Source organism: Procambarus clarkii, chromosome 67 (assembly GCF_040958095.1).
Source record: "Procambarus clarkii isolate CNS0578487 chromosome 67, FALCON_Pclarkii_2.0, whole genome shotgun sequence".
NCBI lineage: Eukaryota > Metazoa > Arthropoda > Malacostraca > Decapoda > Cambaridae > Procambarus > Procambarus clarkii.
Genome location: NC_091216.1, coordinates 26,180,497 through 26,195,310, shown reverse-complemented (window position 1 = coordinate 26,195,310; position 14,814 = coordinate 26,180,497). Strand labels below are relative to the sequence as shown.

The 14,814-nt window shown below is 44.0% G+C and overlaps 1 protein-coding gene across 2 annotated transcripts; it reads left to right on the top strand.

Annotated features, from left to right (window-relative positions):
* The first annotated feature begins 2,296 nt into the window (after positions 1–2,296).
* Positions 2,297–10,300, top strand: LOC123767637 ((3R)-3-hydroxyacyl-CoA dehydrogenase). Of its 2 annotated transcripts, XM_045757464.2 has the most exons (6): positions 2,297–2,454; positions 5,020–5,136; positions 6,456–6,649; positions 7,504–7,688; positions 7,854–7,981; positions 9,808–10,300. In XM_045757464.2, the coding sequence occupies exons 1-6, from the start codon at positions 2,412–2,414 to the stop codon at positions 9,897–9,899; spliced, it is 759 nt and encodes a 252-aa protein (XP_045613420.1). In that variant the 5' UTR covers positions 2,297–2,411; the 3' UTR covers positions 9,900–10,300. The 2 variants fall into 2 exon arrangements, with proteins under 2 accessions (XP_045613420.1, XP_045613421.1); XM_045757465.1 differs by lacking the exon at positions 5,020–5,136 and having other exon boundaries at positions 2,336–2,454.
* Positions 10,301–14,814: the final 4,514 nt, after the last annotated feature.

Sequence of the window (14,814 nt, the reverse complement as noted above, 5' to 3'; positions counted from 1 at the left end):
TCACAATGGGACACTAGCGCCTATTACACTGATAATACTAATACAGGATGGTGGTGTTACAATCATTAACAAATGAGGTTGAGGAATCAATATCATACATAGCACAATGGCATCACTTAAGATCCTCAGATACCCACCTCAATAATACATATACAAGCACCTACCACCTGGCATAAGTGATGTACATCGGTAGAAATGATCCATGGTAAACACTACTGCATAATCTTAATTATCCTAGCAATCAATTAACACAAATAAAGCCATTAAACCCGGGCCAGGGCGACACACACCCGCCCGACTGGGAATATCAAAGAGTAGTGACCGCTCAGAGGCTGAGCAGGAGCCAGATTCACGAATGCACTTACGCAAGCACTTACGAACGTGTACATCTTTACAATAATCAGACTAAATAATGAAAATATTCGTGTTATAATGGTTGTCGGCACCTCCACTGGGGAGGAGGGTCTCCATTTGAAGACAGTTTTAGTGGCCACTGCCACACAAATTACTTGTTAAATTACCAGTAATCACTCCCTAGATATTCGGGTAATCCCTGATCTATAATCTAAGCAAGAATTCGTCCATACGAACTCATATCGTGAGTTCAGTCGTAGAACTCAGTCGTGAGAGTGAAATCATGTACCCAGACTTGAAAAAGCTTACACCATCATTTAATCCTTAGCACTGCTACAAGTATCCATCCTACTGCAAACGCTACTAGGAACTTAATCAACATCAAGCTGTCTTATCTTCATCAAAAATACAGAGCCTATCTCCTGAGAGATCTTACAGTCTGACAATTTCCCAGATTAGGCTCTGGTTCTCAGTTTCAGGATAAGTTATTAATTGTTTTAGAGCGTAGATTGGCCAAAAGTAGAAACATTAATTTAGAAACATTAATAGTAGAAACTTTATAACATTAATATATCTATATATAAATTGAGAGCGGTTAGGCAGCGAGGCAAAGCCTCAGCAATTAGTGAGTTGATTTACCTTCATCGGTAACTGAATCTTTTTACTGCTGAATATTCATATATATATGTGAATATCCTTATCTTGTGTATATAATTCTTTAGTATAATTCATCATACATTTAATTGACATATTCATTAATCTTATCAAATTAGTTTATTTTATTGCATATACTATTTTCTTTGTATATTGTACATGCATTATTCTTGTATTATACAACTACTTTGTTGAGAGTATCAGAACAATTGATAATGGGCTGTTACAATATTTCTAGAGCTAGGTTAAAGTATATACCTGTATACCTAGTTCAGATACTTGATCATGATCCGTACCCGTGTTTACCGTTATGGAACTGTCATTATTATATCCTTATATAAAATATACAAGCTAAATGTGTTGGAATACTCACAGGTATATTGTGGTTCTGTTATCAATGACTAAGCTCAGCCTTAAGTACCCTACCTGATTCATCTCATTACAGGTATCGAGAACATAGAGAGCAACCCGTTCTCGCACTTTCTTTAAGTCAATATTGACTTATTTAATACGTGCATATGTGACATACTAAACATACTAGTTTACCTTGAAAAGCTTCATAGAAAACACCGACCTTACCTAACCTTCTTAGTATGTTAAGATAAGCATCTTATTGCTTCGTAATTACAATTATTACTTAACCTATACCTATAATAGGTTAAGTAATAATTGTAATTACGAAGCAATAAGATGCTTATCTTAACATACTAAGAAGGTTAGGTAAGGTCGGTGTTTTCTATGAATCTTTTCACGGTAAACTAGTATGTCACATATGCACGTATTTAATAAGTCAATATTGACTATACGAAAGTGCGAGAACGGGTTGTAGAGAGATATTAGCCTACTTTGTGTTGTATTTTTTATGAACTATTTACAGTCATTATTCTGTTGCAAAATTATGGCTCTAGTAACCGGGTTTTTGGTCCTTTGAACCTAGATACCAAGTACTTGGACCACATTTAGGGTCCTATGTAATTCTCCTCATTCATCTAATTCTGGTATTTCTCCCACACAATTTCGGGGAATTCAAAATCCATGTATCTCCAGTGGGAAATTTTCGGTGATAAAATCAAGATTTATTGTAATGTTTTGTATTGTGTAGATAATGTTTACTACAATGTCGCCCAGACACTTGTTCACTCGTGTGCTCCTCCCACGGGATACGCCTCTTGTCCGCCCACCAACCGCTTTTGCCAAGCCTAATTTAGCATGTCTCCCGTTATTAAATATTTGTAAATGCTTCCCCGAAAAATTATAAATTATTTAAGACATTTTAAGAAGCGATGGCAGCAGTGTGGTCTGGTTATCAACACCACCTGGACTTTGTCCATTGTGAGACAAGTTGATTAACTGCTTCGACCATTTAAGGCAACTAGACACAGCCCGGCGCTGGCTCCCTCAAGATGTCCACTCCCATCTTCGCTGGTAAAGTGGCACTGGTCACAGGTAATGTCTTCGCTATTTTTTTTTTACCATAGACGCAGCCATTCATTGGTAGCGCTGACCAGCGGGGCCAGGGGCATTCACGAAGCAGTTACGCAAGTACTTACGAACGTGTACATCTTTCCTCAATCTTTGACGGCTTTGGTTACATTTATTAAACAGTTTACAAGCATGAAAACTTCCCAATCAACTGTTCTTATTGTTATAAGACAGCCTCCTGGTGCTTCGGAGCTCATTAATTGTTTAATAATTGTAAACAAAGCCGCCAAAGATTGTAAAAGATGTACAGGTTCGTAAGTGCTTGCGTAACTGCTTCGTGAATCTGGCCCCAGGATTCTTCAAGCATTTGCCTGTCCACTTGCGATAACCTGTACATCTTTCCTCGATCATCGTGGCTCTTTGTCTTCACTAAACAGTTTACGAGCTTCGAAACTCCTCAAACCCGTGGTTATTGTTGTTATAGATAACCTAATAGCGCTTCGAAACACTTCATCTGTTTAATAAAGGTAAAGAAAGCCGCAATGATCCCCGATCAATGAGGAAAGATGTACAGGTTTCGTTAGTGGACACGCAAATGCTTGATAAACCCTGGTCTACACTACATGTTGTATAGCGAGTCATAAACTACTTGATCGCAGCGTAAGGTATTGTTTTAATATTAATTGGAGTTTGAAATTAGCTGTAATATGTGAGCTGGTAACATGCGGGTGTGTGAATAAGGTCAGGAGTTTGGTTCCTACAACACTGTTTAGTGAAGGTATTGAGGCAAGACTTGACTCTTAATTTAGTAGCAATGATTAGCCTACCTTGAGGTTACCTTGAGGTGCTTCCGGGGCTTAGCGTCCCCGCGGCCCGGTCGTCAACCAGGCCTCCTGGTTGCTGGACTGATCAACCAGGCTGTTGGACGCGGCTGCTCGTAGCCTGACGTATGAGTCACAGCCTGGCTGATCAGGTATCCTTCGGAGGTGCTTATCCAATGCCAATGAGGTGCCTAACCGGAAGCTACAGTATTGTAAATTATGATTGATGTTGCAGCAGATGATACTTGTCGTCAAAATCGAAATAGACATAGAAACACAATCTATTGACATTAAATTGACATACATAAACACATTCACACGTTAGGCTTATCTCAAAGTACCCCCCTCCCTCTTTACAAGGTCGAATTACGGACTCTCCTTAGGAGTTGCCTAACTCCCGGGTACCTATTTACTGCTAGGTGAGCAGAGACATTAGGTAATAGAAAACGTGCCCAACCATTTCTGTCCCGGCCTAGGGATTCAAACCTGGGATATCATATAGTGAGTGACCCACAACCGGGATAACTGGCAGTTTTAACATTGTATTATCAAACGGTTGGGAGTTATCAACCCTGGAAGCTGAAGTGGGTAACTATCAATGTTGTCCGCACTTGTTGTTAAGAATATAGTCTCTTATCTAATCATACTGACGAAACACATTTTATTTATTTATTTATTTGCAAGAAGGTACATGTGGTTTGTGAGAATACGTAGCATAGTACAGTAATTGCACTCTTGTAAAGCCACTAGTACGCGCAGCGTTTCGGGCAGAACAGGTGAAGAGACGACGACGTTTCGGTCCGTCGTGGACCATTCTCAAGTCGATTGTCGATTTCGGTCCAGGACGGATCGAAACGTCGTCGTCCCTTCACCTTCTAGTGTGTGGTCTGGTCAACATACTTTAGCCACGTTATTGTGACTCGTCGCCTGCGTGTTCTTGCATGCTTGCAAAGCCCCTAACACGTACAGCATTACGTGCGGGTATGTACACCACTGACTGCCCTGTGAGTCGGGTACCCACCATATAGACGTTGATTTGCCTTAGATCTGGAAGGTGCTTGGCAGATGCTGCCTCCCTGTGGGTACAATATTCACGAATCATGTCGGATCAACATTGATTCAACGATGAATTAATGTTGATAACGCTGAAACTGAAATTGAAATAAGTTTATTAAGGTAAAATACACACAAAGGGATGAGGTAGTTCAAGCTATTCTCACCCCGTTCAGTACATCGTGTTAATATATACATATAAACACATCACAAACAATAAACATATTACCAAACATTCTGAGAGATAAACATCTACATTTCCTTTGATAACGTTAATTCAACGTCGTGTCTCTTTGGATACTGTGTCCACAGGGAAATATATACCAGAGTAACGTTAAATCAACTTAGAATCAACGTTGATTCATTTTTGCATCAGCGTTGTTTGTCCAATATGTGCCTATTGGGCCAACCCGTTCTCGCACTTGCTTATAGTCAATATTGGCTTATTTAATAAGTGCATATGTGACATACTAATTGATTGTGAATATTTTAGTTTACCTTGAAAAGCTTCATAGAAAACACCGACCTCACCTAACCTTCTCAGTATGTTAAGATAAGCATCTTATTTACAATTATTACTTAACTTATGAACGGTATAGGTTAAGTAATAATTGTAATTATTATCAACACCTGTAATTATTATCGACACCTGCCCAATGCAGGTGTCGCTGGTGTTGCAGATGTTGACTAATGCCGGGTACCACTCGTACTGCAGGTGGCGGAAGCGGCATCGGCCGAGCCATCTGTCAGGTGTTGGCCAGGGACGGTGCCAACGTGGCTGTGGCTGACATCAATCTCCAGGGAGCCCAGGAGACCGTCAGCATGTTACCTAGTAAGTCCACTCCACCGTCAGCATGTTACCGTCCAGTCCCAGTGGCCACAATATGCAAGAGTGGCGTTGACCAGACCACACACTAGGTGAAGGGATGACGACGTTCCGGTCCGTCCTGGACCATTCTCAAGTCGACAATCTACTTGAGAATGGTCCAGGACGGACCGTAACGTCGTCTTTGTTACCTATCGTACGTTACGGCTCGTGACTCTACAGCAGCCAAACTTTAATTACATCTAGGGATACGACACAACTGCTGTTCTCAATAGCGAATCACCAGTATAACCCCTTAATAGGTAATGAGCACATAATTAACAATCTTCGTTTAGGACTGAAGAATAGATACACAATATGATAGCTATATATTCAAAACAGTATAATATAAAAACACAGATGGTAAAGTTAACTTATAGAATATGATTGTATAGTCATGTCAAAATATATATAATAGTAATTATGGCAATAAATGAATGTAATAGACTTATCTCCCATATGTTACTCTCCTAGTCCTGTATCAGCTACTGAACTCTCGCTCTGTCGCCACCCACATTCTCACCTCCCGTCTGCCTCATCCCAGGATGAGGGATGGAAACTAAGGACTTTTTAATATTATAAACTAATTGAACAACCACTTGTTCTCAAAACACATAAGACTGCAAGTTACATATAATAGTGACTTACAAAATATATAAGTACAATGACACCTGTTTAATTACAGTATATAAAACATTTCCTAACTAAATAAAAGTGACAACTGGAACTCTCAAACTGAACAGGTCCAGCTTTCCCGTATCAATCAAGTAATAGACGTGTGCAGAGACAACCGCTCTCCTGTCCACTGACGCTGCCAAACCACACGACAATTTACCCAAAACACAATGTGTGTACATATACATGCAATGACAAAATAAAATAATATTTATTTTAAATTTATATACGTATTCTGCTAGGAGTACGTAACAGTCTTCCCTTCACCTTCTAGTGTGTGGTCTGGTCAACATACTTCAGCCACGTTCAGCCTTCAGACTCATCGCCTGCACAAGAGTGGCGTTGGTTTGACGTTGAACCAACGCCACTCTTAGATATTGTGCCCGCTGGGAGTAACAATAAATATATTTAGAATGAACGTTGTTTGCCCAGATTTAACCAGGATTTTCCCGAGCAAATTTTGGCAAACGTCGGTGATGTGACGTTAAATCCCCTGTGTTCTCCTCATTCCTCACCAACTCCTCCATCATTTGGTTGCCATCTTTTGAGTTTACTGTGGAACCTGACGGTGCCACCTGCTACTATCACAATCACCTTCACCTTCCCTGCAGGTCCCGGAGACCACCTGGCCGTGACCATGGACGTGACGAGCAAGGCCTCCGTGGACTCTGGTCTTAAAGCTGTCACGGACAAGTACCAGGCTCCCCCCAGTCTCCTGGTCAACAACGCTGGCATCTCAAAGAAAAGTCCCTTTTTAGACATGGAAGAAAAGACCTTCATGGATGTGTTGGATGTTAATCTCAAGGTACGTTGTGTGACTGGCGTGGTTTGAGTGTTACTCCAGCCGCTGGTTATGTGCTTGAGTGCGACTCCAAACTCTGGTGACGTTTTTTTTAGCATGACAGTGGAGGAATTTCACATCTGAGATTAAAAATAAATAATTGATTCCCTTCAATTATCAGGAGAAAGCGTTCAGTCATTACGACTGTATAGCACTTGGAAAGAGGGGGATAAAGATTTGGGATAGCACGGAGGAAAGGAATGATGGCCAACCACTGGGAAGGTTGGGGATTGAACGCGGACCTGCTGATTGATTGATTGATGAAGATTAAGCCACCCAAAAGGTGGCACGGGCATGAATAGCCCGTATGTGGTGGCCCTTCGGAGCCATCTGATCTGTGGAGGTGCGACTGCACCCTACGGAGAGGTCGTGATGTCTGACGAAAAGTTACTGAATGAATCACATTATATTATCACTAAAGGTGTATCCGTCTACAGCAAGGAATATACATGGAGGGGTGTATTCCGCTTCCCCGCGTGCGTACACACACACGATTGTGTGTCGATTGACAATCGACACGATTGACAATGTTGATTCTCAAGTCGATTGACAATCGACTTGAGAATGGTCCAGGACGGACCGAAACGTCGTCGTCCCTTCACCTTCTAGTGTGTGGTCTGGTCAGCACCTTAAAAACTATCTAGAGGTTCATAGACGTTAAGCCCAACATGTAATCAATCTACACCTGACGGAGAAAGATTACTGTAACTTACATAATAGTCGACCTCTGTCCCCCACGTGTTCCCCAACAGGTTCTCGGCCGCTGTATCCCTCCCCCCATATATTATACAAGAGTGTCTTGTATCTCACACACGCAGGGGACCTTCCTGGTGAGTCAAGCAGTGGTGAAGTTGCTGCTGCAGCAGCCGGGAGCGGCTGAGGGCGCCGTGGTGAACGTCTCCAGCCTCGCTGGCCAACTTGGCCTCAAGAACCACTCCCAGTATGCAGCAAGCAAGGCTGGAGTGATGGCCTTCACCAAGTCTGTGGCAGGAGAGCTGGCCAAGTGAGTTGACGTAAGATTTGGCTTTTTTTTGAGAAAAATAATGGTGCTTGTCCACTGTATGGCGGCCCGTTGCTGTAGCTACCCCTAACCCTATAAGAACAACAGTACCTAGCTATGCTGTTCAGTTTGCATTGATGTGTAATTGTTAATTTCTTGTGAATCTAGGACGGGTGTTCGAGTGAACTGCGTCCTCCCCGGCCTCATAGAGACGCCCATACTGGTAAACACTCCGCAAGCTCTCGTCGACGCAGCTGTGGCCAATTTGGCGCTTGGGAGAATGGGCCAGCCTGAAGGTATGTATTGATGGGTTACTATAGTATTTAAGACCTTCTACCTCTTGGGCATCCTGTACTCCATCCCCGATCTTACGGAAGCTTTTGGTTACAAAGCCAAAACAAACCTGGTTAATTAACTGTGTCGCGGGACAGGAAGCCAGAGTGTATTGATACACGTAAATACTGGTTCAGTAACAGGGTTGTTGATTTGTGGAACCAATTGCCGCGTAACATTGTGGAGGTGGGGTCCCTCGATTGTTTCAAGCGCGGGTTGGACAAGTATATGAGTGGGATTGGGTGGTTATAAATAGGAGCTGCCTCGTATGGGCCAACAGGCCTTCTGCAGTTGCCTTTGTTCTTATGTTCTTATGTTCTTACGTAAGGGTATACATTACGTAAGGGTATTGATACAAGTATCAATGACCCTCCCCCCCCCCTCCTAAAGGTCGATTTATTGACCCCGCCCAGGATGCAACCCCACATTAAGCTGACTAACTCCTGATTACCTACTTACTACTAGGTGAACAGACGCACTAGGTGAAAGGAACTGTGGCCTACTATTTCTGTCCCGCCCGGGATTCGAACCTGGAATTCTCGATTGTGCGTCGAGAATGAACCCGACTATACTACCACGACCCTAAAATTATGTAGGCTAGAAAATATGATGTGTTTTGGTGCGGAAAGTTATATTTATTTTCTAAACTTAATTGTTTCAGAGTTGTTTTCTAAGTTTTGTATCATTAGTTAGCAAACATAATATATTTTCGTATAGCAAGACATTCACCTTCTGCCGGTCTAGTGGTTTGAGTGAGTTATACCTAAATATTAACATTAACATGTTCTTTGGTCACAACACGACGGTTCATGGTATACAAGTTGACGCCTTAGATTTCCGAATTCCCAATGATTGTATAATATAATTCCCAATGATTGTATAATATAATTCCCAATGATTGTATAATATAATTCCCAATGACTGACTCCGAGCCTGATACTCTCAGCGCGTTTTAGCACTTTAGCGGACCGATCAGATGAAAACATATCTGTTCTCTGACATTAAACGTTCACGTGATTAAAACGCGACATCTGATGCCTAGTCATAAACATTTGTATATTCATTGCTGTCACGTATTATCTATTATAAATACACTTTCAATTTTGTATCTGTTCTCTAGAGAATTAATTTGCGAATATTTTGACACTCAATTTATATTTATAACCCAACAAATAACAGAAAGTTATTGTAAATTGTTTTCCCATCAAGCGTCGCGGGGAAGCCCGGAACGGGGTATTCATTACGCCCATTACGGGCTATTCATGCCCGTGCCACCTCTTGGGTAGCTTAATCTTCATCAATCAATCAATCAATCGTTTAAGGCCAAGAATGCGCGGATACATCATGACGACCCCATCGCATCCCCAGATCTCCAGTATCAGCTATTGATACAGATAATGGCTCCAAAGAGCCTCCACATACGGGCTCACCATAGCCCGTGCTACTTGGAACCTTTTGTTCCAAGTGGCTGAACAACAACAGCGGATGAGCCCAATCGCCAAAGGGCTAAAGGTCGCACACAGTCACGTGAGGTCAAACTGCACAATTTTGTCCATTTGGCCCAGTGGTAGCAAACATGCCTCACATCTCTCAAACTATTTCCACCGGGTTCCAGCCCTGACTAGGGAGGATCGTTTGGGTTCCGATCCTTAACTATTATCCCATGTTCACTCAGCAGCAATTGGGGACCTGGTAGTTAACCGATTGGCGCTAGATTGTCTGTAAGCAGTGTTGATGTTGGGTCTCTAATGATCTTCCTAGAAGAAATAATATTTTCCTCCGTCAACAGAGGTGGCGGAAGCGGTGGCGTTCCTGCTGTCGGACAAGAGCAGCTATATGACAGGGTCTTGTGTGGAGATCAGTGGTGGGTACGGCTTGTAAGTGATGCGAGGAAGGTCACCTTCGATGTCGTTGTGGAAGCCTTCGATGTCTGTGGTAGCCACCTTCGATGTCGTTGTGGAAGCCTTCGATGTCTGTGGTAGCCACCTTCGATGTCGTTGTGGAAGCCTTCGATGTCTGTGGTAGCCACCTTCGATGTCGTTGTGGAAGCCTTTGATGTCTGTGGTAGCCACCTTCGATGTCTTCGTGGAAGCCACCTTCGATGTCCTTGTGGTAGCCTTCGAGGTCCTTGTGGTAGCTACCTTCAATGTCGTTGTGGTAGCCTTCGATGTCCTTGTGGTAGCCACCTTCGATGACCTTATGGTAGCCACTTTCACACAGTCATTCAGGCAGCCACTACCATGTTCAACAAAGACAAATAAAGCATTTATTACCAAAGAAAATCTTTGCAATATCTCCTCTTTTACAATTGTCGAAAACATGTTCAATATCAAGTAAATCGACTCAAATGTCAGGTCCCAGGTGGCGCCTCGCGAGGGATTTGGCTTGGGTTCGAGTCCTGTCATTGGAAGATTCAATGGGTGTCAGTCTTTGGGTATTCGCCTGTGTTTACCAGCAGCAATTAGGTACCTGGTTGTAAATCGATTGGCGGGTCGTATTCCAGGGGAAAATTAGTGGGGAAGACTTACCTGTTAACATGAATCAGAAGTCGACTGTTCCTGTACCCACCTGTGTAAAGGGAAATAGATTTTCCTTAATTCGTTAATTAGCTAATCCAGAATAAATCACGAATCAAAATGCTCCTCTCATAGTTGTTCTTCAGAACATCTACACCTTCAGTACACCTCTGAATTACTCGGAGACACTGATGGTTTTCAGTCGTTTCTCAATAAGAATTTAGGACTTTGCAGGAGGCCTATTGGCTCACCGGAAGCAGCTCCAAATATATATAAATCCACTCATATACGCTTGTATATGAGCGTATTCATATATTACCTGGTCCATGTACGCTTGAAATAATCAAGCGATACCACGTCTATTGCGTTACCAGGTAAATATATTGAAATAAATCTTCCAGTTGCAGATAGATGTTGCCAAGTAGACCTGTAAAGAATCCAATCATTTGCAAGTCAAGATCTGTGACTTCTAAATCCGAGGATGCAGATGATATATATGGGTGTTGATGTATATGTTTCAGTACACTTGGGTGTATAGACCAACGGGAGAATCACACATTGTGGTGAATACATCAAAGGGAGACACATCGCGGTGAATACATCAACGGGAGACTCCACATCGCGGTGAATACATCAACGGGAGACTCCACATCGCGGTGAATACATTAACAGGAGACACATCGGGGTGTATATACATTGAGAGTTCACTTTAGTTGTGGACCTCGCTCGGGACTGAAGCATACTTGATAAACAAATCCACAAGGGCCGTGACGAGGATTCGAACCTGCGTCCAAAGAGCATCCCAGACGCTGCCTTTATCGACTGAGCTACGACATTTTGTTCATTTGATGCATCACGTTATTGTGACTTCTGTGTACATACATGATAGTTTGTCAGTAACTTAGAGGGGGTCTTAATAACCCTCAAGACTGGTAGACCTTAAGACAGAAACTTCGCGGTAGGCCCTTAAGCTCGAAACGTCGCGGTAGGTAAGCCTTGAGCACAACACCTAACCAGTTTGAGGAAGTGGAAGCCAAGTAGCAACATGTGGGGAGTGTCGTCGTCGTGTCTCTGGCGGAAGTGAGTCACGGGACGCCAGGCCAGGTACGGCGTCCAAGGACTCCGCCACTCACCTGTAATTACGCCAGTCGGTGGCGTCCATTGACCCAGGACTCATCAGACCTTTATACGCCTTCACTCTGGTCCTCTGTACACCCTGGTCCTCTGTACACCCTGGGCCTCTGTACACCCTGGTCCTCTGTACACTCTGGTCCTCTGTACACCCTGGTCCTCTGTACACCCTGGTCCTCTGTACACCCTGGGCCTCTGTACACCCTGGTCCTCTGTACACCCTGGTCCTCTGTACACCCTGGTCCTCTGTACACCCTGGTCCTCTGTACACCCTGGTCCTCTGTACACCCTGGTCCTCTGTACACCCTGGTCCTCTGTACACCCTGGTCCTCTGTACACCCTGGTCCTCTGTACACTCTGGTCCTCTGTACACCCTGGTCCTCTGTACACCCTGGTCCTCTGTACACCCTGGGCCTCTGTACACCCTGGTCCTCTGTACACCCTGGTCCTCTGTACACCCTGGTCCTCTGTACACCCTGGTCCTCTGTACACCCTGGTCCTCTGTACACCCTGGGCCTCTGTACACCCTGGTCCTCTGTACACTCTGGTCCTCTGTACACCCTGGTCCTCTGTACACCCTGGTCCTCTGTACACCCTGGTCCTCTGTACACCCTGGTCCTCTGTACACTCTGGTCCTCTGTACACCCTGGTCCTCTGTACACCCTGGTCCTCTGTACACCCTGGTCCTCTGTACACTCTAGTCCCTGTACACCCTGGTCCTCTGTACACCCTGGTCCTCTGTACACCCTGGTCCTCTGTACACCCTGGTCCTCTGTACACTCTGGTCCTCTGTACACCCTGGTCCTCTGTACACCCTGGTCCTCTGTACACCCTGGTCCTCTGTACACTCTGGTCCCTGTACACCCTGGTCCTCTGTACACCCTGGGCCTCTGTACACTCTGGTCCTCTGTACACCCTGGTCCTCTGTACACTCTGGTCCTCTGTACACCCTGGTCCTCTGTACACTCTGGTCCCTGTACACCCTGGTCCCTGTACACCCTGGTCCCTGTACACCCTGGTCTCTGTACACCCTGTTAGTGAGTGTAAGTGTTGGTACTAGAGAACATGTTGGTAATCTTGGACGTGAGTGAATGTTTGGTATTGGTGAGTACCAGTTGATGTCTCACCTAAGTGGCCTTGCGAGATCAAGCACTAGCTCCTGAGCCCCACCTTACTATCTCTTGGTTGTCTGATGCAAGTGACTCCAGACCCTTCTGTTGCTTGCCATATCCTATATGAAAACCCTTTATTGCATTATCTTTAGCTCATCTCTCTCTCTCTCTCCCTGGTTATATGTCGTGATCATGTCTCCTCGATAACCTGATCAGTTAAGGTAGTATATATCAGTGAAGAATGATCTTTTGTTTATTTATTTTTGTTGTATTTTATTTTTGTTGTATTTTATTTATTTATATTTACTTTTGAATGATCTTTGTTTATTTCTCTTGCGGCCTCGTAGCCTGGTGGATAGCGCGCAGGACTCGTAATTCTGTGGCGCGGGTTCGATTCCCGCACGAGGCAGAAACAAATGGGCAAAGTTTCTTTCACCCTGAATGCCCCTGTTACCTAGCAGTAAATAGGTACCTGGGTGTTAGTCAGCTGTCACGGGCTGCTTCCTGGGGGTGGAGGCCTGGTCAAGGACCGGGCCGCGGGGACACTAAAGCCCCGACATCAACTCAAGATAACCTCAAGATCCCAGTTAGCGAACTGAGGAAATGGGAGATACGATAGGAGATCTAGATCATTGGTTACTGTAGGTGAGGGCTCCAATCGTCCCATCCTTGACTGGCCAAGGACGCTACTGGTGGCGAACAAGGCGCTACCATCGCTACTGGGGGCAGACGGGTTCATTCTGCATCCGGTGGAAAAGTAATCAATGATACGGCTGGAGAAATCAGTCAAGGCCTCCTGTGGACGGTCCGGTTGACAGTAATCTGTGACAGCGCAGCATCAGTGAAGCCTCATGTAGCCGCTCAGTTTTGACAGTAATCAGTGACAGCGCAGGGTCAGTCAAGCCTCCTGTAGTCGCTCCAGTTGGCGGTAATCAGTGACAGCACAGCATCAGTCAAGCCTCCTGTAGCCGCTTGGGTTGACAGTAATCTGTGACAGCACAGCATCAGTTAAGCCTCCTGTAGCCGCTCAGGTTGACAGTAATCTGTGACAGCGCAGGATCAGTCAAGCCTCCTGTAGCCGGCCCGGCTGACAACATGGAACGACAGGCGCCACACATAACCCGCTCCCCTGCCCGTCCCACAGACCTTGGACCGTCTCCAGCACCCGTGTCGCCAAGGGGGATCGAACTGCTCTGTTCTGGACACACCGACAGGCGAGAGAGAACTCAATACCTTCCTGTTCACTACATACGAGAACATTTGAATATAGAAAACTACAGAAGACCTGCGCGTCACTTCGAGTCAGTCGGATATTGTAGCCCAGAGGCTACAATATCCAAAAGTGACGTTGGTTCAGCGTTGTTGATGATGATTAGGCGTTGAATTGACGTTACTACTTTGATATTCTGCCCCACTAGGTGTTTATATTCACCCGAGTACATTCATATATATGTCTAACCTACGCTTGAAACAATGCAACCATGTTATAAACGTAGCATTCTTAAGAAAAGGCAGAAATTCCTTTCCACCAGAAGACGAGCACAAGAATTTTTTGTTATCCATTGATGCGAATGAAAATGCAACCAATTAGCAGAGCTAAACTCTATATTTACTTCTATGTGTTTTATCATTCATCTATCATAATTTCCATTTATATATATATATATAATATATATATTATATAATTACGTCTGAACGCAGTAAACCTAGGTACATTTTTGTTTTATTAATTTTTCTTAATTAGGGTTTAAATATTCTTTATATACAAATTGGAGAAATAAGCTCGAGAGACATGGGAGATGTTCGATAGGATCAAACATTAGAAGACTGAAAATTAAAGTGAAAGGATTTCAGAATTCCCCAGAGGTCATTACTCTCATATTATTCCTGACTTTCCTCCCCGACTCTCCCTCGCGGTAACTTGTCCCTCGACAGAATCCTTGGTGAATCCGATACCTTTGATACCGTTCGCCACATGCGTTTTTGTTCTCGTATTTGCATCCTTTGTGACATTTTGCGCCCTTTGAATATTCTGCG